Below are 23041 nucleotides of genomic sequence, written 5' to 3'. Positions count from 1 at the left end.
CCGGGAAAGGCAGCCACGCCCTTCCACGTGCTAAGTCCACGTCTGCACCCTTCAGCCTGGCGCTGCTCATGATGCGTCCTGCTCCACGGTGGGCGTCGGCACAGAGGGAAGCACGAGCCTCGGCCTGAGTTCGCAGGGTGTTTATTGACGCCCCGGGGCGCGGCCCCACCCACCTCCAAACCAGTGAACACGCAGAGGGGGGGCTGCCTGCACGACGGTGAGGACGTGGCCCTCGCCCGCACGGCACACCCCGGGCCAGGTCAGAGCAGCCCGCCGCCACCCAGCTGCATCTGCCAAGCCAGCTGCTGCCCGATGGCCAGCAGGGGGCTGGCTCTGTAGGCCGGACTGGCCAGCAGCTCCTGAAAGCGCGTCCTTTCTTCCTCGCTGAAAGAATCAAGGTCAGAGGTCAGCAGACCCCACAGCCCGGGTGGGGGCACAGGAGCATTCAGCACCTCGGACCCACCTTGGCTGAGCCACCCCACGCCCTGGCGCCTGAGGGAAGGCTGGACCCTGGAGTGGACAGGACAGGCCGGGGTCAGCACAGGGAGGGACACTGGCAGCAGCTGGATGTGGGGTAGGGAGTGAGGGCCTGTGAGACTGCCCCGAGCTCCTGGAGCAGGCAGCCCTGCTGGGTGTCTGAGGCGGTCTGAGGGCTGAGCAGGGCTTCAGGCAGGAGGGGAGAGGCCGCCCTGAGACTGCCTCATGGTCCCAGTGACCCTGGAGACACTGTGCCCACCCAGGAGGGTGGGGGGTGCTGGCACCCAGGGAGGGGGTTCTAGGCCCCCAACTTGACCTTGACGGGGAGCTGCTATTAAATGGAACAGGCTGCCAACGCTGAAGGCAGCAGCCTGCACGCACCCTGCACACGTGTGCCCTTACGTAAGAGGCGCCCGCCCTCCATGCTGCCTAAGCCAACTGGACAGTGCAGGGCCAGAGGGCCAGAGCTCGGCACCCCGCAGCCCAGGCCAGCTCTGCTCACCGAGGGGTGCTGCAGCCCCCAGAGGGGACAGGAGGGGCACTCTTCCTCCTGCAGGAGGCCCTGGGCACCCTCCCCCCAGTCCACAGTGGTGCCTGCTGCTCTCTGCGCCTAAACCCAGCCATCTGCCAGCAGTGGGCGTGGTCATGCCGCCTCTGGAAACGCTGGGCCCAGCTTGAGCTCTGCGGGTCCTGAGGCCCAACTGTGGCTGCTGGTCACCGGCTAGGGGCTCCTGCAGAATAACCCCACTGGACTGTCCCAGCCATGTGACACACTCAAGCCTCCTGGGACAGCGGAGGTTCCAACAAGGACCTGAGCCCAGTGGCAGCTCCCCTCACCACCCCGGGGGAAGGGGCTTCCTAGCCCCACTGGGAATAGGCTGCTTCACGCCAACTTGGCTGTGCCCCAGAGCTGCCCCCAGCCAAGCTGGCCAGAGCACCCAAGGGAACTAGCTGGGTTGGGGCACCTGGCCAGACAGGGACAGTCCTGGGGGTGGGCGAGGAGGGAGGTGGGGGCCCCATCTGGCGGTGGGCGGTACTCACAGCAGCTGCAGCCTCTGAGCCGCGCTCATCCTGCTCAGCTCGGCCGGCCGGGGCCTGCTGCCTGCCCTGCGGGGACAGAGAAGCTGGTCAGCGCCACCCGCTTCACCTGGACCGGCCTGGGAGCGCGTCTCTAAGGTCGTGACCACAGAGGACTTTTGGATCACGCTGGGACCAGCTCTCTTGTCACTGAGCACGACTCTGGGAGAATGCGGGCTGGGGCAGGAGAGGAGAAGCTGCCTTGTCCTGGCCAACTCCTTACTTTGGCCCCCAAACCAGGCCTCGTCTTTCATTCACGTCCTTTAGAAATACTAATGAAGGCACTTCCGGGCCACCCAGGACGGCATGTGGGCCACCCTCCCTTCACCCTGACTCTGGACTCGGTCCCGACTCCTTCCACTCCTCCCGCCCCTGCTCCTGCCCCCACCTGGACGAGGGTCCCTTGCTGACCCCCCACAGGTCCCACGGAGCGCATGCCTGCAGAACCGGGGCTTGGCCCCCCTCCCGCCAGCCCGTGTCCCCAGACAGCAGCCACATGCTGGGAGGTGAGAATGGGGTCCAGCACACCCTACGGCCAGGGCCTCGGGCTATGGTGCTCCACCCCAGACTAAAAGACCAAGTGGCAGGTCGACTGAGGCCTCCCACAGCCCCTCTGGCCCCAGGACGCATCTGGGAGGCCCCTCAGCACCCACGGGGCCAAGTGGCTGAGCCCTCCTCGCCCGGCCTCAGGGCCTTCCCGGCCCGGTCAGCAGCTTCCCACGCAGGCGCGACGTCCTCCCAGATGGGCCTCCCCCGAGTCAAGGACACTGCACTCACAGCCAGGCCAGGCGAACCCCCTTCAGCAGAGGCACAGGGGCTGGGCTTTCCCATGCGGCGCCCACCCCCAAGCTGCCCCCGCTGTCCGGGCAGGCCTGGCCTCCAGCCTGCTTGGACACCCCACCGCTGAAGGCCCTGGCTCTGGCTGGAGAGCCTGGCTCTGGCCGCAGGGCCGAGTGGGATGGGCAGCGGGTGGAAGCCCGCCTGCCGAGACTGCTGTGCAGCTCCCAAGCACACGGCCCGCTGGCCGGGTGCCCACAGAGGCTCTGGGGCAGAAGAGGACCGCTGCCCCGCCAGCACCGGGCAGGTGACCGGCCTGAACTGCTGTTCCTGGGGAGGGCTGCTGTCCCAATCGTCGAGCAGGCCAGTGCAGCCCGGGAACGAGGGAGCCCTGGGTGTAACAGCCTCGTCCACCCCTGCTGATGCAAATGAGCCGACGTGTCCCACCCCATCCCGGGACAGAGTCCCCGGGCACCAAGCACCACGTGTCGGAGGACGCGGAATCTGAGTCCAGGGCACCTGCGGGCAGACCCGAGACCCAGCAGGTGTGAGGCGGGGGGGCAGTGGTCCCACCGATGCTGCCTGGGGCCGGCCCCCCACTGGCCACTGCACCGAGATCCGGGCTCAGCGGCACGAGGTGCTCGCCCTGTTCCTCAGATGCACCACAGCCCAGAGGACCAGCCTCCGGGCGACCGCGTCGCTGACTGAGGTGCACAGCCCACTGGCAGCGTGGCCATCTCGCGGGCCCCGTGGGAGCGTCCAGTCGGCCCTGTGCAGCATGACCGACGGAGGGCAGGGCCGGCCCCGAGGGCTCCCCCGCCACCGCCACGCGAGGCCTCATCCTGGATCTGCAGCCAGCTCGAGGGGCCCGCGGCCTTGGTCAGGGTGTCCCAGTGGTAAATGGGGACCCCGGCCTGGCACTCGGGGTCTGGGTGCCCAAGACCACAAGGCTGTCCTCACACCACATCCAGTGCTGACTTCAGGACACCCCTGGAGGGGCGGTGGTGACGGAGCCAGCAGAGCACGGTCCCACTCATCCCATCCACGTGCTATAAAAGCCCCCCCTGGTGCGAACCCCCCAAATGGCACGACTTTCTCCCTGGCTCCAGGAAGCGCTGCCCGGGACAAAGGCCAAACACTTCCTGTGAGAAAAATGCAGGGCTGGGCCTGCTCCAGCTGCGACCGAGGGGTGATGGCGGAAACCCCCAGCTTGTGAAAGGGGGCAGGGGTCCCTTAGGCACCAGGCAGGAGGCTCAGAAGGGCACGGGGACAGGGTGAAGGGGCCGGGCGCCCCGGGGGGCCTGGCTGGCAGCACCCCTGCACACGGCCGTCCTGACTCCACGGGGAGGGGCGGCTGGCGACTCACAGCCTGGAACTATCCTGGGCCTCGCCCCAGGCGTCGGCCCCAGCGATGTCAGTCTGTCCCCTTCGGCCACAACGAACCTTAGTGCCGAGTGTGACGGCCTCTGTGAGTCCTAGGAATGATCGCCCGAAGAGTACGCTGGGGACCCCAGATCACAGCCGGTGTTAGGAGTGAGGGTGGCCCTGCACCCTGTCCCCTAACCGAGCAGGAATGCACAGGGCGAGTGCAGGCCATGTGTCTCCCGGACTTGTCGGCTGGGAGTGGCCAGACACAACCCACCCCCCCGCCAGTCCTGGCACGCCAGCGTCCACACTGGTTTCAGACACCGCTCCCAGCGAAAGGAACCGGCCTCCCTGAGAAGACACTCAGTCCAGGGCGTCCAGGAAGAGCCCTCGGTGGCCCGGGCCGGGCGTGTCAGCGGGCAGCACATGCTCGCACGAGAGGCAGCACGCACACCGCAGGCTGTGTCGGGGGCGCGGGGCCAGTGAAAGCCCCCAGAGGCTGGAGCTGGGGCAAGGCCAGCGTGAGAACGAAGTGTGCCGGACGACAGCCCCCAGGTCTAAACGTCCACGGTGACGCCGACCCGAGTGAGTGGCTGGCGGCGGGGGAGCCGTCAGTCCTCCGTGTAGACAGTGCGGTGGCTTCCAGGCCGCCCGTCCTCAGGCGGGGAGCACGCCACACTCCTTAGGTGCGGGCTGTGCCCGGTGACCTCGCACAGGACAGTGTGGGGTGAAGGGTAAGGCGGGCTGGAGGAGCCTGACGGACACGCCTCCGTCAGGGGCCGCGGTCAGCGCCAACGGTGACGGGTCACGTCAACCGCAGGGGCCTGCACAGGGTGTGACGAGCAGGGTGCTGGCCCTCTGTGGTCTCCCCCGACAGCCCCTTCCCCGTCCACTGTCCAGTCAGGAGAGGTCTCCGAGCTAATCCCAGCTGAGGGGCTTCCTACAAAACGCCTGAGCAGCCCTCCTCAAGACCGTCATCGAGAAAAGCTTGAGAAACTGTCACGGCCCAGAGGAGACCCAAGGGGAGTGACGAGCGATGCTGCGTGGCTTCCTGGACGGGATCCTGGACACATAAAGCTTAAGTCAAATCTGCGGTGAGCTGAGCGAACTTTGGGCGTTGGGCGTCATCATTTTACACCGATCGTTACGTGTCGTGCTAGATCCTAAACTGTAACAAACAAACACACCCGTAACATAACTATTTTTGATAGGGAAACACGGGGACTCACGGCACTATCTCTGCCATTTTCCTGTAAAACTAAAACTGTTCTAAAGGAACATTTACTCAAACAAACAGCTCCCCAGCACCAAGACGCACCTGAGTGGGGACAGTGACCCCCAGCCAAGGGGGCCTCCGTGGCTGAAGGGCCAGCTGGGAGCCATCCCGCACCAGAGACCCCAGGCCAGCCCCAAGCTCAGCAGCAAGGGGTGGCCGGAACGGCCGGGGCCCAGCGGCCAGCTCCCCTCGGGGCCGGCAAACTCTCAGACAAGAAGCCAGAAGCAGGGAAGGCCGCCTGGCCCGCCTCTCTTTGTCAAAAGCCAGGATGGAACCCACACCTCAGGCTCGGCTCCGGTGGCCCCCTCGTCTGGCCCGAATGTCCTGGGTACTTCCGCCCTGGGAGCCGGCCTGGGTGGCCCTGCACGTCCCCACCACGCTCACTGTGCGAGTGGGGGTGGGGGACCCTTCCTTCTCAGAGGGAGCAGCAGCGGGAGCGTCATTTTAAAAGGCAGATCGGAGACGAGCCAGCACATGGCGAAGGCGGGCACGGGGACAGCAGAGGCCCGACTCTGGCGACCGGCCTCCCGGAGGCCCTCCCGAGGCCAGGTCCGGGCGTCCTGCAGCACCCACGTCACGCGGGGCAGAGCGAGCCCTGGAAGGACACGGGCTCCTGGGAGAGGCTGCAGGACGGGAGGGGATGGAGCCCAGGGGTGGCGCCGGAAGGAGCCGCGAACGGCAGTGCCCTCCTGGGGGAACGCCGGAGGCTGCGGGTGCAGCAGTCCATGCCGGCTGGGCCCTCACCGGGGAGGCCCGGTCCTTGTCGCCTCGAGGGTCGCCGCCTGCTCTCCTGGTGGCTCGGGCCGCAGGAGCCAGGGCTTTGTGTCAGGACCAGCCGCAGTGCCCGTTGGCCCCGGCCCCCGTCACCCTCCTCTGCCTTGACCAGGGCCGTGGCTGCAGCACAGGAAGCCGGCCCCGTCCTGGTGTCACAGGGGACACTCACCTTCTGGTGTGCGGCCGCCGGGAGCTGGCCTCTAGCTGCAGCAGCTCAGGGAGCGCATCCCGCAGGGGCTGGAGGTCCCCGACCACCACGGTGGCCCGCCGCTTCCGCTCCGCCTGGCGCTTCTGCTCGGCCAGTTTTATGGCTTCGATTTCTGAGGAAGGGGGACGGGGGTTAGGGGAGGCAAAGGCCGAGGGCCTCAGGTCTCTCCACACCTTCAAGCCTGGAAACGGGGCGAGGGCGGGGCGGTCCTCTATGCTATTTTCTGCCCTCATCACTCCGCTCTGATGACAGGGCAGACGGCAGGGCCGGCGCTGCAGGCGCTGAGGACTCGGGCACGTGGGGGGCCAGGCGCACACGGGCGGTGGGCACATCATTCTCCTCCACCTCCTAGGCGCCTCCTGGGGATGCACACGGAGAGTCCCCATGGGAGGAGGGGACAGCCTGGGAGGGGGCGGGGAGCCGGATCCCTGACACTGAACTGGTCAGAGGGGACAGGACGGGTGCCGGGGGATGGGTCTTGGAGAAGGCCTCCCTCCACTCGGCCACTGGGAAGGGGCCGGGACAGGGGAGAGGTGGCAGGGCCTGGACGGTCCGAGGGTGAGGCTGTGGCTAGTGCCCTGCAGAAGGGGTTCGACAGAGCCTGGATGGGGCACAGCCCTGCTCTTTAATTTCCATTTAAAAATACATTTGTTTCAAAACTGCTAATATACGTACTTGGACACGTGGCTTCCAGCGTGGCTCGCTGGTTTGCGTGCACATCTTGGACAAAGCCCCCTCCCCCCCACACACACCCAGGGCAACAGGCGGCCAGGCCACTGGTTCAAAGGCCATCAGAGGCGACCCCCTGTGCAGCTGCCTTGCTCCCTCGCTCTGCCAGCAGGTGTCTTGTGTCTTTTACATATAAAAAGGCTCCGCTACTAAAAACCGCTCCAAACAAGGGCAGTGACGGGTGTGGGCTGAGACCCGAGCCTGAGACGCCCATCGCACCCTCAAACACGGCACGACCCGTTTGCTGCACTATAAATAACGGTGCAGGCTCTGAATCACGTCTACAAGGGAACGAAAAGCCACCTTCCTGACAAATGGCCAGGGCTCAGAAGATGCCCCCGGAGAAGAGCAGCCAGTGGCCCACACGGGACCCACAGGGGCCGCTCCCTCATGCAGTGTGCTGACTCTATGGCCACCTGTCAGCCCCGCAGGGCGGGCGCAGGAGGCGATGATGGGCACAGCATCCACAGGCCGGCTGGGAGGAACCGGGCAGCTGGATGGGAAGCCCACACACGGGGACAGACTCAGGCCAGCCCACTGATCACTGCTGGCAGGGCCAGCTTCTCTCCAGTTGGTCAGCCCGGAGCAAGCTCGGAAAGGCCCATCCTGACTGAGCACTTGGTCCTGAGCGCAGTCCCCAGCTAGGAGTGTCCCAGAGGGCCCAGTGCAGTGAGTTTCACCTGCACCACAGAGCTGGGACAGGCCACCCTCCCTCCCGGGGCCTTGTGCACTGAGCCCCATGCCGCCTCTCAGAGCCCAGGGTGACTGGGTTTCAGGGTGACGACATGAGACCTTCCATCCTGTCAGGACGAGGGCGACCAGTTTACTCAGCACCTCACTACGCCAGGCGCCTTGCCCAGTGAGCTGGAGCACCCTGGGGGGCCAGGGGGCTGGGGTGGCCAGGGTGGGGGAGAGCAGAGACACGCCAACGCTGGGTGAATCAGAGCCGAGCATTTTAAAGTGACGTGCGGTGTCCAACTAGGGAGTGTCCAGGCACACAAGGACGGTTCGCGTGGGGACGTCTGCTGGAGGTCAATGGCAGCGGCTGCCACGGTCACCAGGAGACGTGCCCAGAATAGGGCGAGCTTGCTACCCACTCACGCTACAGACAACGAAGGCGGAGCGGCGGAGAGAGTGGGGGTGGCCGGGCGGGGACGTGGGCCCCGGGCAGGAGCCGCGTGTGCACAGGAGCAGGAGGCAGGGGCACGGGCACAGCCCCCACACCCCACGCACGGAGTGGCAGGCTCCCCGCTCGGCTCAGGCTCCGTCGCCACCCCTGCCACCTCCTGAGAGGAAAGCCACATGCGCATTTGGCAGTGAATGTGTCACCTAAACAGCTCTGCGGCTTGTTTAGTCTCAGCTCAAACATTACTGTCCTCAGACACGATGCCCTCCACCTCGGCCTGGGGCGCAGTGCCAGCGTGAGGGAGTGAATCTCAGGGGTGTCCGTCCCATGCCAGTGGGCTCAGCTCAGGGCTTCCTCGGTGCCTTCTCAGCGCCTCCACTGCTGCCCCCCATCTCCCCTCGCCCTGTGCCTGCTGAGACAGTGGGGGGGACGGGGGCTAGGGCACGCACTGCTCCCCTCACTCCTGGACATGTCCTAAGGCCCAGGCCCTCTTCCGGGGAGGCACACTGAGCCCCATGCCACCTCTCTGCAGGCCTCTCTGCGCCTCCATGCCTGACTTCTCTCTAGGAAACCCTGTGGCCTGGACGGGAGCCGGGGCTGGACTGACCCACACGCTGACATCCGTCCCAAGAGGAGCAGGTTTTCACAGCCAGCCCACTAGTGAGCAAAGGGGACAAGCAAAAAGTCCCTTCTGCCAACTTCGGGGCCTCGAGCAGCAAGTTCTGAAGCACTGACTGTTGGGGCCTGGCCGGGGCTCAGGAAGGCCCATACGGACTGAGGCTTCTTCACCCCAAGTGTTTAGCTTAAAACTCGCTGGAGTCTGCAATTAGGAAAGCATTTCACATGCAAATTAGGCCTCAGAGATGTTTGCGGGCTGAAACCAGCCTTGCCATCCAGAGCCAAGAAGGCTGGCACCAGCTCCCTCAAAGCCCACCCCGGTCCCGTCACTGAAATCAGAAGGCGGGCAGTAAGAAGCACCCCTGTCGTCCGCTCCCTACCACCCAGCCCATGTGTGCTGACTGGCAAAGGGGAGCTCCTCATAAATGGCTAGAACAGCACGCATGAGCCTGACCCGCTTCACGCAGCACTGAGGCCTGGGCTCCGCCTCCTGCACGAGGCAGCTCGTAGGACACTAGCCCGGCCCGACTCCTGGCCCCAGGCCGGAACGGTCCTCACGCCCTCTGTCGACACCACACCAAAGGCTGCACGAACCTGAGTTTAGAAGGGAGGCAGAAAACGGTCTGTTTCAAGTGGCGTGAGTATTTATGCAGAGGACACTAAGGAAGCTACAGAGTGACTACGGGACTAACGCGCCATCTCGGCAAGGCCACCGAACACAAGGTTAACATCCAAACAAAAACACTTTTATGTACTAGCAGGAAACTGAAATGTGCAGCTCTTGAGAATTCCATTTACAACAGCTTCAAAAACTATAAAACAGTTAGGCTTATTTAAATTAAAAAAAAAAAGCCACACGAGACACCGATGACAGAAACTAGAGGACACGCGTACCACGCCCATGGACGCGAAGAGTCGATGCTGCTAAAGTGGCAATTCTCCAAAACTGACCTACGGACCTAAAGCACCCTGATCCTCGGCCAGCCAGACTCCCGGCGCCGGTGGCCACGAGGGCAGAGCGGACCGGCCGACGGGACAGTTTACGTGGACACGCCCGGGGCCTGCACTGCCCGCGCGGTCCAGGGACGAAGCACAGAGAGCAGGACCCTGGCCCCGCGTCCCAGGCCCACCCGGGCACTGCAGCTGTCCGGCTGCCTGGCACTTGCTGAGGTGCGACGGCAGTGGCAGCCATCTGACCTGTCACACAGACACCACAGCAATCGAACGAGGAAACAAAGTCGTCACGATAAACAGTGCTGGGACAACTGAATATCCACAGCGAGTAAATAAGAAGAACCTCGACCAGCACCTCACACCACAGAGTCACTCGAGATGGAGCAGAGATTCAAACATAAAAGCCAGAACTAGAGCTGCAGAAGAACAGACGGCATCTTTGTAACCTGAGATGAGGCAAAGCTTTCTTAAACAAGACAAACACATATACACTGACCAGGTAAGAGAAAAAAAGATAAATTAGACTCCTCAAAATTTAACTTCTATTCGCCAAAAAAATAAATGAATAAGAAAACGACCAGGCCAGTCACTGTCTGGGAGAAAAGCACCTGTAAAACACTCGCTGACAAGGACTGTCGTGCAGGGCACAAGAACTCAGAGCTCAGCACCAGAGGCACGGCCGCGGGACGCGCTCGGGTGCGGGGCACACAACCGGGGCACACAACCGGGCCACGAGCTCGTGACGCCGGCTCGTGGCAGTGAGCAGCATTCCACGAGCCACCGCCTGGCGCTTGACGGACAGCCACCACCGCACGCCGGCCCAGCCGTGCGGCTGCGAGCCCCCGCCGGCGTCGGTGGGAGTGGAAACACATCACTGTAGAGAAACGTCTGGTAGCCGCTTGTAAAACTAAACATACAACCACCCTATGACCCCGCATTCCATTCCCAAGTATTTGCCCAAGAGAAATGAAAACACATGTCCACAAAAAGACTGGTAAGGAACGCTCGGCGCGGCCTTAGTCATAGCGGCCGAAAGAGAAAAAAGACCAGGTGTCCGTCAGCAGGGAACTGGGCACCAAGCTCCATGTCCATATAAAGAAACGCTTCTCAGCAACAGAAGCGCGGGGCCACAGGAGCACGGGGGAGTTCAAGGAACCCAGAAAGCGCACGCCCTCCGTGACCGACACCTGCCGTGCAGGAGCGAGCCTACTCTGGGACCCGGACCGACCCGACAGCGCCTACCTCTGGGCGCTCGCGGGAGTGCCTGGGACGGTGAGCTGCATGGTGAAAGGGACTTTGGTTGCACGGGTGTGTGCACTTGTCATAAATCGCTGCATGGCACACTCGAGACCTGCATTTCATTGTATGTAAAGTTTACTTCAAAATAAAAACAAAAAAGACACTCCGGCAGAACTGTTTGGGAGAAGGTGTAGGGAGGAGGTGTACTGACATCTGCAGCTTCCTGTGGAATGCGTCGATAAAACGGGGGTGGGGTGGGCGGGCCGACAGGAAGGGACAGGTATACAGGTATGTGACGGAAAGTGTCCACTGTCAAATCCAGGTAATAGGTGAAAGGGTGTTCCCTCCTACTTTTCTGTATGAAATTTTTCACGATAAAAACTTAAGTAAAATCAACTTGGGAGATGGTAACTAAAGCAACACTCAGAGGGTGATTTATAGCCTTTCACTCCTCAACAAAACATAAAAATAAAAGAGCTAAATAAGCAACTCAAACAGACCTGAAGAAGGCAAAAACAAGGTATTAATCATTCCCTTAAAAATAGCCGAAAAGGGACAGAAGGCAGAACACTAATCGTAGGGGTCAGGCAGCGCGAGCGTGGCTCCCCGGCCCTCGCCGTGGCGCAGCGAGATGGACAGAGGCCGGGAAGCCGCCGCCCGGGGGACGCGGGGTGAACTCACTGTGCAGCCACCTCTCACGGCGCAGCTTCAGCTTCTCCTTCTTGGGCAAAACAGCCTTCGCCTGCGCACCTGAGGACAGAGCACACGACAGGCCCCGTGGGTGACTAGAGGACAGAGCACACGACGGGCCCCGGAGGTGAGTGGAGGACAGAGCACACGACGGGCCCCGTGGGCGAGTGGAGGACAGAGCACACGACGGGCCCCGGAGGTGAGTGGAGCGAAAGCCTGGAGCCCTCGCCCACGCCCACCTTCACGCTGTGCCTCGGTGCGAGGCCCGGCCCGGCCCCTCGGCCCCCAGGTGAAGATGGAGCCGCGGGCCCCTGTGGCAGCCCCGAGGCCACAGCCTGGCACTTCCCACGGCTGCCCAGGCAGGCTTCCGACACGCACGCCCCAGGCCGGCCCTGGGGTGACCAGCAGGAGGCGGCTGCATAACCGGGGCCGAGGGCCGCACCACTCACAAAGGACGCGAGAGGAGCCAGGGCTGGGGGGGAAGCTCGCGGGCCCAGGCGCAGGCACGCTGGAGCCGAGGCTCACGGGCTCCACGCTGAACTCCTCTGTGCGGGCGGACCCACGGCCACGGGGCCAGCGAGTCCGGGGTCAGCCAGGGCAGCCCCGCGCCACAGCACTGCCTCTGCCGGGGTACCGAGAACACCCGCTCGTTTCCACCGCGCCTGCCCCACCAGGACGTGGGGTACAACGCATTCCAAGACACCTCCGTCCCTGAAACACAGGCCACCCCGCCCACCCTCTCGGTGCCCGCCCTGCTCGCCATCAGCTCCCGTCCCACGCCCCCAGCACTGGCTGGCCACGGTGAGTCCACCCGGCCCAGGTCTGTGGCCTCCCCTCCCTCGTGAGCCTGTCCTCACCCCACAGCCTGTCTGCACCCCTCCACTGTGCCCGGCTGACCTCTGCACCCCAAATTCGGGTGCTGAAGCCCTAATCCCAGCACCTCACAATGTGGCAAGCATAGAGGTGGGGGTCTCTCATGAGGTAATTAAGTTGAAACGAGGGTGTTAGGGTGGCCCTAATCCGATGAATCCAACCAGTGTCCTTGTGAGAGATCAGGACACGAACAGAGGGACGACCACGTGGGGACGGAGGGTGAAGACGGCATCTGCACCCCGAGGAGCGAGGCCTCGGGAGGAACAATCTGGCCACACCGTGACCTTGACACCAGCCTCCAGAACTGGGGGGACAATGTCTGTGGCTTGAGCCCCTAGTCTGCGGTGTCACGGCTGAGCTGACCATCGAGCTGACCAACCCACCCAGTCTCTCAAATGACAGAGCACTGTGCTCCCCGCCACCCGCCGGGCCTGAGCCTCGCCTCCCTGTAAACGGGCCACGTGGGACCCTCTTCTGCCAACGCCCACGAGAAGGGCATGCTCCCGCCGTACTCACGAGGACGCAGTGCTGGGGATCAGCTCAGGGGGTGCAGCACGCCCTCGGAGCCGACGGTGGGCGAGCTGCACGGGGACACCCCAGGGGAAGGGGACGGCCCAGCCCCAGGCAGCCGGAGAAGCGGCTAGAACACAGGAGGCCGGCACTGCCGCCTGGGCACGGCCCCCGGAAACAGACGTCACCTGGGAGGGGCGTGGCTCCAGGCACTGCGCCCCGCCGTTCTGTTTCCCAAGTTTTCTTCACTCGTCACACGGTACCTTTGTCACTGGGTGGCCGTTTACAAACCCCAAGATATAAACACAGCGGGGACAAACTGCCCTAATCAGACGGCGTGCCGGAGGACACCTGGTGGGATCACAGGGCCCGCGCCCACGTCACCGTGTCCTCCAGAGCACGCCACCAGGCTCGGGTGCCCAAGCTGCCCTCTGTCGACGAAGGCCTCTCCACGACGCGCTGGGAGACACACTCCAAGGTGCTGGGCGCGGCCCGAGGATGCGGTCCGAACCTAAGGGCCCGTGGCCACCGACAGACCACCACGGTCTGCCCTCGGCGCTGGGGGCGGCTGCGGTTTCTGTTCTGCGCCCCAGGGCGCTCTCCAGAACTGCACCCCGAAGCAGGGCGGCCCCACCAGCCCCAGCAACCAATGAGGGGGTGGAGCGGGGGCGGAGCAGCTCCCACGGAGGGAGGGGAAGGGGGGCCCGATGGGGGCGCAGGGCCGGGCTTCCATGCTCCCCGCCCTCGGCAGGTGGTCCAGGGCCTGGGGCCCCACCCCTGCACCATGGGGGATGACTCCTGTCAGCTCCCTGGCTACCACAGAAGGGACAGGATCGAGGCACCTGTGGACAACTCCGGGGCACTGTGAGCACGGGCTCCTGGGCACACCAGGTCGGCCATGCAGCCTCTCTCCCAGCAGTGTACGCGCATGTGTCCCCACACGTGCCCACAGGCCGCGGGCCAGGTCCTCCACATACCACTGTCCAGAGCCAGGAAGGACATGCTGGAACGGAGCGGCTGCGGCTTATCCTGTCCCGAAATGAGGACGGAATTCACGCACAGCACAAGGTGCGCTCACGTCGACCTCCCAGAGCAGGCAGAGTGGGACACAGGCCACTCCCTCGCCGAGGCAGGGCCGGGACCCACGACCCAGCCCCACGCCCCGAGCCACACACCTTGCCCCAACCCTTCCCTCTCAAACGCCCAGCAGGGTCCTCCCAGGCTGCCTCCTTGACCTCGCCCTTCCCTGCCTGTGCGTTAAAGAGACCCGGCTCCACAGAGACCAGGTGAAAACAGCCCACCTGCGGGTCCCCCATGTCACCGCAGGGCCAGAGCCACAGCATGGGGGCTCAGCAGCACCCCAGCTGCCAGACACCCAGAGTGGAGGCCCACGCCTCCTGTCCTGCACTCGGCCAAGCACGCGGGACTTCAGGCCCCGTGGGCCAGATGGCCCCAGAGGCTGTGGGCGCCCCTCCCAGGGCCTGGCGGAGGCACTACCGCCCAGGACCTACTCCCCACGGCGGGTGCCCAGGGGACATGCCAGGAGCTCTCAGCCAGCAGCCTGCGACCGCCTCCACCACGGACAGCACACAGCTCCCACATCGGGAACGCCACCCCACCCCCGCTGTCCTCAGGGGACCCAACGCGGCTGCAGGCATCACCAAGTGGTGCATCCTGAGGCACGCCCCCCCATTCCTCGGTCCCCCTCTCACGGCTGGGGGCAGGGTGGAGGCGAGAGAGGGACGTGGTGCAGAGGAGTCTGCCCTGTGACTGACTCAGGGCTGGAAGACAGACGGGAAGAGTCTTCGAGTTGGCTTTACGGAAAACCCCTGACCCCTGAAGAGCGGGGAGAGCGGCCTTCCTCTCCGGACTAGGACCCACCTCTCCCATCTGGGCTCGGCCAGAAGGGGACGCAGCTCTGCCGCCCTCTGCTGGGAGGCCCCGCACCTGCACCTCTCAGGAGGCGTTTCTGAGGGACCCACAGTAGCAGATCCTCAGCGGCAGGAGCCGGGCGGGTGGGGTCGGGTGGGGTGCGGGTCTGGGAGCAGGGCGGGTGGGGGCATCTGCAGAGGGAGGGCAGGGTGGGTGGGGGTCGTCTGCAGGGGGGCAGGGGGGTGGGGATGGGGGTCTCTAGCACTGCACTTCAGCCTATCAGGCAGAGCCCAATGGGGCCCACACGGGAAGCCTGGCCCCTGCCTAGAATCAGGTGGGCCTGAGGAGCGCAGGCAGCAAAGGGCAGACTGGGCCCCCAGCCTCAGGGCTCCAAAAGCTCTGTGCAGAAATCCAGGAAAGACGCCGCAGCGCAGCCACCCAGGGTCACACGGGCCCGCTCCCTGCTCGTGCTGGCGACACGGGAATGAGTGGGGGAGGGCAGTGCCCATGAGCCCGTGGGAGGACACAGCAGATGATCCAGCAGGTGCTAGACCCACAGCTAGGCCCCACTCCCCTGAGCGGGCTCAGCCTCCCTGGGGGCACCCCAGCAGCACGGCAGCAGCACAGTGGCAGAGACACGGAGGGCAGTTCTATTTGTGACTCAACCAAGGGTGAGGACTCAGAAGGACGGATGTGTCTGTGCTAATCCAGGCAGACAGACGCCCTCGCCTTCACGGCCCAGCAGGTCGCTGAGTGCGGCTGAGTCATCGGATGCCACTTTCCACATGACCTGCACCTGCCCCGGGCCACAGCCCCAGCTCAGGTCTGGGACCACAAGGCCCACTGTCCTCCTGCGGGATCCAGGCACTGGCCAGTCGGGAGTCAGGCCGCAGGCCTAAACGGAAGCGTTGCTGGAGGAGGCGGGGGGAGGGGAGAGGCCACGACACAGACGCCTGCTCCCCGGGAGTGCAGAGGGCTGCCCGCAGGAGCTGCAGCGGCTGCAGGGCCGGATCTGGAGACCAGGAAGGCCTGGCGGACCACAGCTCAGAACCCGGGACCAGTGTGGGCTCCACGGTCTGCACAGAGACGAGAGCAGATGACGCCCACATCTGAGATCCCCGGGTGGGTGAAAACGGGCTCAGCAGGTCTGAGACGGGCCCCAGCGATGCTGGTGTGGGCCTGGGCTCACCCTGCGGTGGTGCACAGCCTCACCCTCTCTGTGCAGGGGGCACGAAAGGGGGACGCTGTGACGCTGTCCAGGGAACCACCCAGTGGTGCCAGAGGGAAGCCTGATGGCCCCCCACTCCCAAGTAGGGGCCTTGCAGCCCTGAGCTCAGCAAAGGGAGGGGCCAGACCCTACGATGCACCACGTCCTTGTCTGTGAAAGGGGACAAAGTGGGCTAGCTCCTGACACAGGAGTGCCACCGGCCAGCACGGCTGAAGGAGCCCAGGAGGGCGTGAGGCAGAACCAAGTGGCACACCTGCCCAGCAGATGGCACACTCACCCAGCAGATGGCAGGCTCACTAAGGCATGAGGAACTAACAGTCCTGGAAAGTGACATAGATGCCCCAAATCCAGCAGCCAACAAAGCACAGCACTGGGGCTCCAACATCGGTCCTGTGACTGCAGACTAACGCTCTGTCCCCTCCACTCCCCAAACTGCTCGGGACACCTGCTGCAACACAGATGGCTTCTCCTTCCTGGCAGATGCACCACCAGGAGGCAGGGCAGCATGCCAACCCGGACCAACAGGGCAGAGCCTGTCCCAGGGCCAAAGACAAACTCAGCCCCACGACCAGCAGGGGCAGTGGGAAGCAGAGGCCCCGGGCTGGCAGGCAGGGAAGGCAGCCTTCGTCAGCTCTCTGGGGCGTACCTCACTCAGCACACTGAAAACATGAGGACTTTTGCACGACGCGTCAAAGAACTAACATCTATCACCCGTAAAGCACCCGTCTGCGGTTAAGGAAGGTGACCGGAACGGCCCCAAACACAGGAAACCTTTGATCACACTGACTGCCGAAGACACTGCTCAGGAAGGAGCACGGCCAGGAGCCCCCGGGCCAGCGAAGGCCAGGGCAGCTGGCGTGGGAGGCCGGCGTGGGATGGGCCTGCACGACACCTTCCACCACTCGCCGGCCGCCAGGTGGCTCCCTGGAGCCGCCGGGCGCACTGCTCGTGGCTAGGACACTGCAGAGACCAGGTTCCCACCGCCCCTTGGAGAGTCTCATCGCTGCAGCTTCTCCCGCGTGGCCGGCGCCACACACGTTAATAAACTGCTTTTCTGTTCGCAGCTTCCTCGTCGGGCACCTGGGAGGGCAGGGAGGCGTGTGTGCTCCCTGTGCTTTCAACGCGCACACAGTGGCCACACACAGTGGCCAGGAGACGGCGAGGGCCCCCTGCAGCGACCTAATGAAGAGCCACAGCGGACGCGGAAACAGGAGACGCTCGATGAAGGTCGCGGCTGTCAGACAGCCACTCACAGCTCTAGGAGCTGTGTACAAACTGGGCATGGAAACCCGGAAAGTGGTCCTGAAATCACAGATGCCACTTCGTTAGCCGAGAAGATAATTAAGAAAAGTCTGCGGGTCGAGTCCCCAGAGAAGCGCGGGACCACAGAGACGGCGCTGCAGCACCGGACAGCTGCTTGCGGCTCTGAGACGGACACGTGCGGGAGCATTAGACCTGCGGACGCAAGCGCCAGCTGGAACACGGTCGCAAGGGGACTGGCGCCGATGGCCCCGCCAGAGGCCCGAGCGCCTCAACGAGGACACACGGCCTGCCTGCCACCCCAGCGCTAGCCCACAGGACCAGACTGAGGCCTGTCTGCAGACAGCGTGCTGGGGTGCCCCAGCTTGAGGGAGCCAGCTGGCCGGGAGCTCTGGCCAAGGGCTGGGCTGGGTTGGGGAACGTGACAAAGACGTGACGAGGAGGCAGCCAGCCAGTGCCCTCCCCACCACGCGCCCGGGGACGGCCGGAGGGGCCGCGACGCCGCACAAGGCGGTGAAAGAGTGTGCACCGTGTTTGGTGACGGATGGCCGCTCGTGTTTGGCGTGGGGACGGCGTCGCGGGCACGCTTTTCTGCTGAAAGCCATGGAAATACACAGTGGCATTCACGAGGGAACGCCGTGTGCCGGCAGCTGCGGTGCGTGTCGGAGGCGGCGACGGGCACGTGGGATTTCTTCACGGCCTTCTTCCCATCTGAGTAAATCTTTGACTTTTCCCGTGAACAATGACCTTCCAAAAGCATGCAGGGCACTGAGCCTTGCTCTGGCCCGTGCGCACCAGCGGCTCAGACAGGTCGGCACCGGCGCCGTGAACACGCAGGCCCAGGGGCCCGCCGCACTCGCGCTCACGCTCACCTCTCCCGGCGGACGTGCCGCTCGCCGCGTCCAGGTCCAGCGTCTGCACCAGGGCGCCGGGCTCGATCTTGGTCCTGGCGAAGAGGTCGGCGCTCACGAAAGCCCGCTCCTACGGACGGGAGAGACGGGGCCCCAAACACTCGTCTGCAGCTTCGGCGTGTACTGCGGGGCCCGTCACGCGGCGCGGAGGCCCGGCCTGTCCACGGAACAGGTCTGGGGAAGCCACCCTCGCTCCCCAAAACCCCGGGGCTCCGAGGCGGCACCTTCCCGTCGGCCCCAAATCGACAGGCGGGCGGCTCCGGCTGAAGGGCCCTCTGAGACCCGATTCAGGGCCCCCCGAGCCCGCCTCTCCCTACTCCCACGGCGCTCCCTCTCCCGCCGCACGCCCCTCTGCCACCGCAGCCCTGTCTCTCCCAGGTCCTTTCCCCACATCAAGGTCTCCACAGCCGTCGGAGTCGCTCTGCCTACCCCACCACCTACCCCACTGTGCTCACCCAGAACCCGCCCCCCAGGCCGAGCGGCTCCAGAGCAGGGGCCTCGGGAGGGAGGGACCGCAGGACCCACCCCCAGAGAAGTCACACACTGACAGGACCCGGGTGATACAGAAACTAGTCTGGGTGCCAGGAAGGTGCCGGGCTGAGTGCACCGCCCGGAGCGCCTGGCAGAGACCTCCGGGAGAAGCCCTGGCTCTCAGGGACCTCCAGGGACAGGTGGTCAGTACACAAGAGGCCTCAGGGAACTCACACGCGAGCGGTGCGGGAGCCTAAGGGCGCTGGGCTGGGCGGGAAGGCCGCCTCAGCCGACACCTCCAGGCCGGGGAAGCCCAGGGCCCGCGGGCGAGTCCGTGCGCACTGAGCCTCCGCTCCCGTCCGCTGCCTCAGGCGTTTCGCACAGGGTCACTGCACCGCGTTACTTTTCCACTCACAGCTTAATACGCGAGGCGATGTCACACTGAATTTCTACAAAGTACAGTGTCATTACGTGACTAGAAATCAGAGTTCCGTTGACCGGTCCGTTCTGTGTTAAAGTTCAATGACTATTCTTTGAAAGAAAAGAATATTTATTGCTTCTTTTCCTCCAAATCTGCCTCATCTTTTGTTCCTTTCTCCCATTTGGTCCCTTCATATTTTTCATACTTTAGACACACGTACTTTGTAGTCTCTAATAATTCTATTTTCTGACTTCCCAGCAGTCTAATTATGATGTTTATTCTTCCCGCTGACTCTCATGCAATGCGGGTTGTTTGCTTGTACGTTGATCTGCAGTCTTGACTCTGGCAGGATTTTAGCTGCTGTGGGAAATCCCGCCTGGCCTGGGCAGAACAGGGAATAAAAGCTGGGGCGGTGGGGGAACCCGGTCAAACCCATGTCAACAAGGGCACAGTGGCAGACACGAGCAAGATGAAGACTGCACGCTGGCGGGCGAGTAGCATAGATTTCACGTGGTAAGTTCACCGCCAGCCCAGCACACCAGGAAAATGCCCTGGGAAACCACCAGCAGCCCCAGGTGCCACAACGCACGGCCCGTGATGTGCAATGTCCCACGACAAGAGTGTGACGCACACAAAGAAACAGGAACGTGTGACCTAGGCAGCAGTAGCTGCTTTTGAGGGGCCCACACGCTGGACTTCGTGAGACTTCAAGGCAGCCATTTTCAATATGGCCCCAGAATGAAAAGGCATCGTGTCTACGGAACTGCTGGAAGGTGTCATGATGGTTCATCAAATGGAATGTCAGGAGAGAGAAACTACTAAAACAAAATAAGATTCTGGGGTCAAAAAGTACTATGATCGAAATGAATAATTTCACTTGAGAGGTTCAGAACCAGATTTGAGCTGGCAGAGAAAACAATCAGCAAATTTAAAGAAAGACCAATAGAGAGGATGCCGATTGCAGAAGAAAAAGAACAGAGCGTGACAGGAAAATGAACAGAATAAAGCTTACAGAACAACCTGGCAGATGTGAAAATTAATAAAGGGAAACTTCACTGAAATGGAGCGGCTAGGCCCGGGGGAGCTGCGCCTAGTGCCCACCTGACGGCAAGTACGGTCAAGTACGCCCCCCGCAGAAGAACCCTCCATGGGAAAGAGCCATCGGTCACAGCCTCAACAGGAAAAGCTGTTCAGGGATCTCCTCCAAGAGAAACAGCCTCACTGCCCATCAGCCTAAGAATGGATACACAAAATGTGGTGTGGGGTGGTATTCTCACACAATGGAAGGTTCTTCCGCCACAAACACGAAGACGACAAAGAAATGACGCGACAGAAACAATGCAATAAGGAGGAACCTCAGAAACATGCCAAGTAAAAGAACCGAGACAAAGGCCGCATGTTGAATGATTCCATTTATAAAAATGTCCAGAACACGGAAATCTATCAGGTTTGTGTTTGCCTGAATGACTGATAATAAGTATGGCATTTCTTTTGGGGATGATGAAAATGTTCTTGTATTTGTAGTAATAGTTGCACAACTCTGTGAATATACTAAAAAAATACCCACTGAATGTTACACGTTACGTGGGTGAAGTTTAGGGCATGTTAATGATCTCTCGATCGTTTGCATGAAAGCCGGAACGCTGTGCCAAATCCTGTGTTAGAACACCGACTCCGCCATCAGCAGCTGTGTGTCCTGGGTAATTTATTTCACCTGCACCATGAAGGTTAGGGCTGTTGGGAAGATGTAAAGTGCCTGGCACATAGCAAGCGCTCAATAAACGTGGCTGTTCCCACGAGCATCACTGAACCAAAGGCATGGTCCCATGGACCGACGGGGCCTTGGCTGCTGCTGCGTGCTAGCCCCCTGGTTACACACGCCACTAAATGCCTCCAGGGAAGCTGAAGGGCCTGGCCCTCGTTCCACAAAACGTGGCTTATCCACGCCGTAGAGCACTATTCTGCCATAAAAACCACTGACCTGCTCACATAGTACACAATCTGGATGAACGTCAGAGACGTTATGAGAAGTCCAAGCAACCCAACGCAAAGACCACAGCGACATGACTCCGGGCGTGAAATGTCCAGACTACAGGCAGAAAGTAGACCAGTGGCCGCTGAGAGGTGGGGGAGATGGGGCAGGGGTGACTGCCACCTGGCGCAGGGTCCCTTTCCAGTTCGCTCTTTGCTTTTTCTGTAACCTGGGGAACTTCCTTTCCTGGGAGCTCGGCAAGGACCGGAGCAGGGCCGAGCCCACCGGGAGCCCCGAGGCGGCGCCGCACCCCGGCCGCCCGCGCACCCTACTCACCTTCTCCCCGACTCCGCCGGACAAGGCCTGCAGCGGGGCCGCCTCCCGGGCCGGAGGCGCGGGAATGGGCGCGGCCTGCCCGGTGGGCCTCACCGCAGCCTGGTGCACGCGGGCCCGCAGCCCCCTCACTTTCCCCATGTCCCGGCTGGAGACCCACGGCCGGCCCGCGGGGCGCACGGAAGGGGCCTGCCGGAAGCGGGAACCGCGCTCTGAGGGCCGGGTGGAAACTGTGGCTCGAGCGGCGGGGTTCCGCGAACCTCCGGGCGGTGACTGCGCAGGCGCGCGGGGGTGGGGCGGGCAGTTCCGGCGGAGGGGCGGGGCCACAGAGAATGCGTCGCGGCGGGGCGGGGCCGCGTTCCTGGCCCCGCCTCTCGGGAAAGGTGTGGGCTGCTTGCTGGCATCCAGGCAGCCAGCTGCGCCCTCCGCCCGAAGATTTGGAGAATGATGAATATGGTGCTGGATGAGGCCCAGTTTCGTGAAAACACACGATTGTATTTGTCACACCACACATGCGCCTTTCATACGGGCTCTGGGGGAGAGAAAGATTGGAGAACTGGGACAGTGGGCCTAGTGCTATGAGAAGGGGTGTCCTGTCTGCAATGACAGAGCTGACACTGAACGTGGTTGAGCCGAAGGGGAGGCCCAACAACTCTTGGCTGAGCGAGTCCATTTGTTTTATTAACTGTGCTCGAACCTTTACTTTGTGTCCATTTTTTTTTAACAGTTATTTCACTTAACTCTTCAAAACAACGCCTTGAAATTGGGTTCATTGGCCCGTTTGATTGAGAAACGACCGGTGGAATAACTTGCCGGGGTGGGTTGCATGCTGGGAAGCTGCAGGACCAGGACCCGAGCAAGCTCTGCTCTTCCGATCTCTGCAGTTTGCCTCTAGGCTCCCGTGCAACCAGCCCCAAGAGGCACATTCGGGAAAACAAGCTGGCTGTGTGCGACACCATGTCCCAAGGAGCCATACAGGAATCCAGGCTCAGCCAGGACAGGGGATACACCTCCCCTTCCCCCACATCGGAGAGGCCCTGGGGGACAGCACTCAGGACTCAGCACTGTCCGGGAGCCCAGTGGAAACCCACCCACAGGACATGAGCTGCAGACGGGAATAGCCGGCCCCACACAGAGCTGGGTGCCACTTCTCAGGAAGGATGAACAGGTGCTCGGCCTGGACGGTAGACCCCCACTATGGCAAGACGATACCCTACTCTGATTGTCACAGGTCATTTTGGGGTTGCAGAAGCTGGCCTGTCCAGTTCTAGAATATCAAACATGGACAGGGACAGTTGTAGATGATGTAGGACCCTAAACAACAGGCCAGAATGTAGGAGGGGCCAAGTCACAGCGCAGATGCAGGCTGAGGCCAGAGAGAAATGTTCCTGGAAGAACTCCAGAAGCTACCTCCGGGTGAGGCACTCCATTCCAGAGCGGCCACCCGTGGTCGGTGCCCTGAAGGAGAGCTCAGCCTCCTTCAGCGGACCTCTGGCCAGGCTGGGAGCTGGACTGGTGGAACCTCTGGGCAGAAAGGATATCGGCCTAGCAGGTAGCCTTTCTGGAATATGAAGAATGCTGTGCCTGCTCCCCAGTCGTGACCCCACCCATCTGGTGGCACCTACGACTTAAGGTGGTGTCAACAGAAGTGAGAGAAGCCTGGTTCCAACGAGTTATCAGAGGAAACAGCATGTCGAGACAGAACGAGACTGCAGAGGTAATTCCTACAGGTGCAAGTGCCGGGCGAGGCTCGGGCACAGCGCGCAGGCGCACAGACAAAGCTCAGCCGGCACCGAGGACGTCCCCCCGCAGCCCACGCAGAAACACCAGGGAGCATTCCAGAGGCAGCTCCCCCGGCCCAGCAGCGCAGACCCGATCTT

The 23041-nt window shown here is 62.8% G+C and overlaps 1 protein-coding gene across 1 annotated transcript; it reads right to left on the bottom strand.

Moving 5' to 3' along the window:
• Positions 1-124: 124 nt before the first annotated feature.
• Positions 125-21431, bottom strand: SLX9 (SLX9 ribosome biogenesis factor). The gene is made up of 6 exons (XM_039840061.1): positions 21165-21431; positions 17926-18034; positions 11302-11370; positions 5916-6066; positions 1519-1584; positions 125-384 (listed from the first exon to the last, which is right to left on the bottom strand). Exons 1-6 carry the CDS (start codon positions 21300-21302, stop codon positions 261-263), a joined length of 657 nt encoding a protein of 218 aa, XP_039695995.1. The 5' UTR covers positions 21303-21431; the 3' UTR covers positions 125-260.
• Positions 21432-23041: the final 1610 nt, after the last annotated feature.

The sequence above is a fragment of the Pteropus medius genome, unplaced genomic scaffold (assembly GCF_902729225.1).
Source record: "Pteropus medius unplaced genomic scaffold, Ma_sr-lr_union100, whole genome shotgun sequence".
Lineage (NCBI taxonomy): Eukaryota > Metazoa > Chordata > Mammalia > Chiroptera > Pteropodidae > Pteropus > Pteropus medius.
The sequence above is the reverse complement of the archived record's forward strand: the minus strand, read 5'-3'. Positions and strand labels throughout refer to the sequence as shown.

Coding starts and splice junctions, on each gene's coding strand:
- SLX9 (XM_039840061.1), bottom strand. CDS start 21,302: ATGGGGAAAGTGAGGGGGCTGCGGGCCCGCGTGCACCAGGCTGCGGTG. Junction 18,035..21,164: donor CCGGCGGAGTCGGGGAGAAG/GTGAGTAGGGTG, acceptor TCCCGTCCGTAG/GAGCGGGCTTTCGTGAGCGC. Junction 6,067..11,301: donor CCGTGAGAGGTGGCTGCACA/GTGAGTTCACCC, acceptor CCCCTTCCTCAG/AAATCGAAGCCATAAAACTG.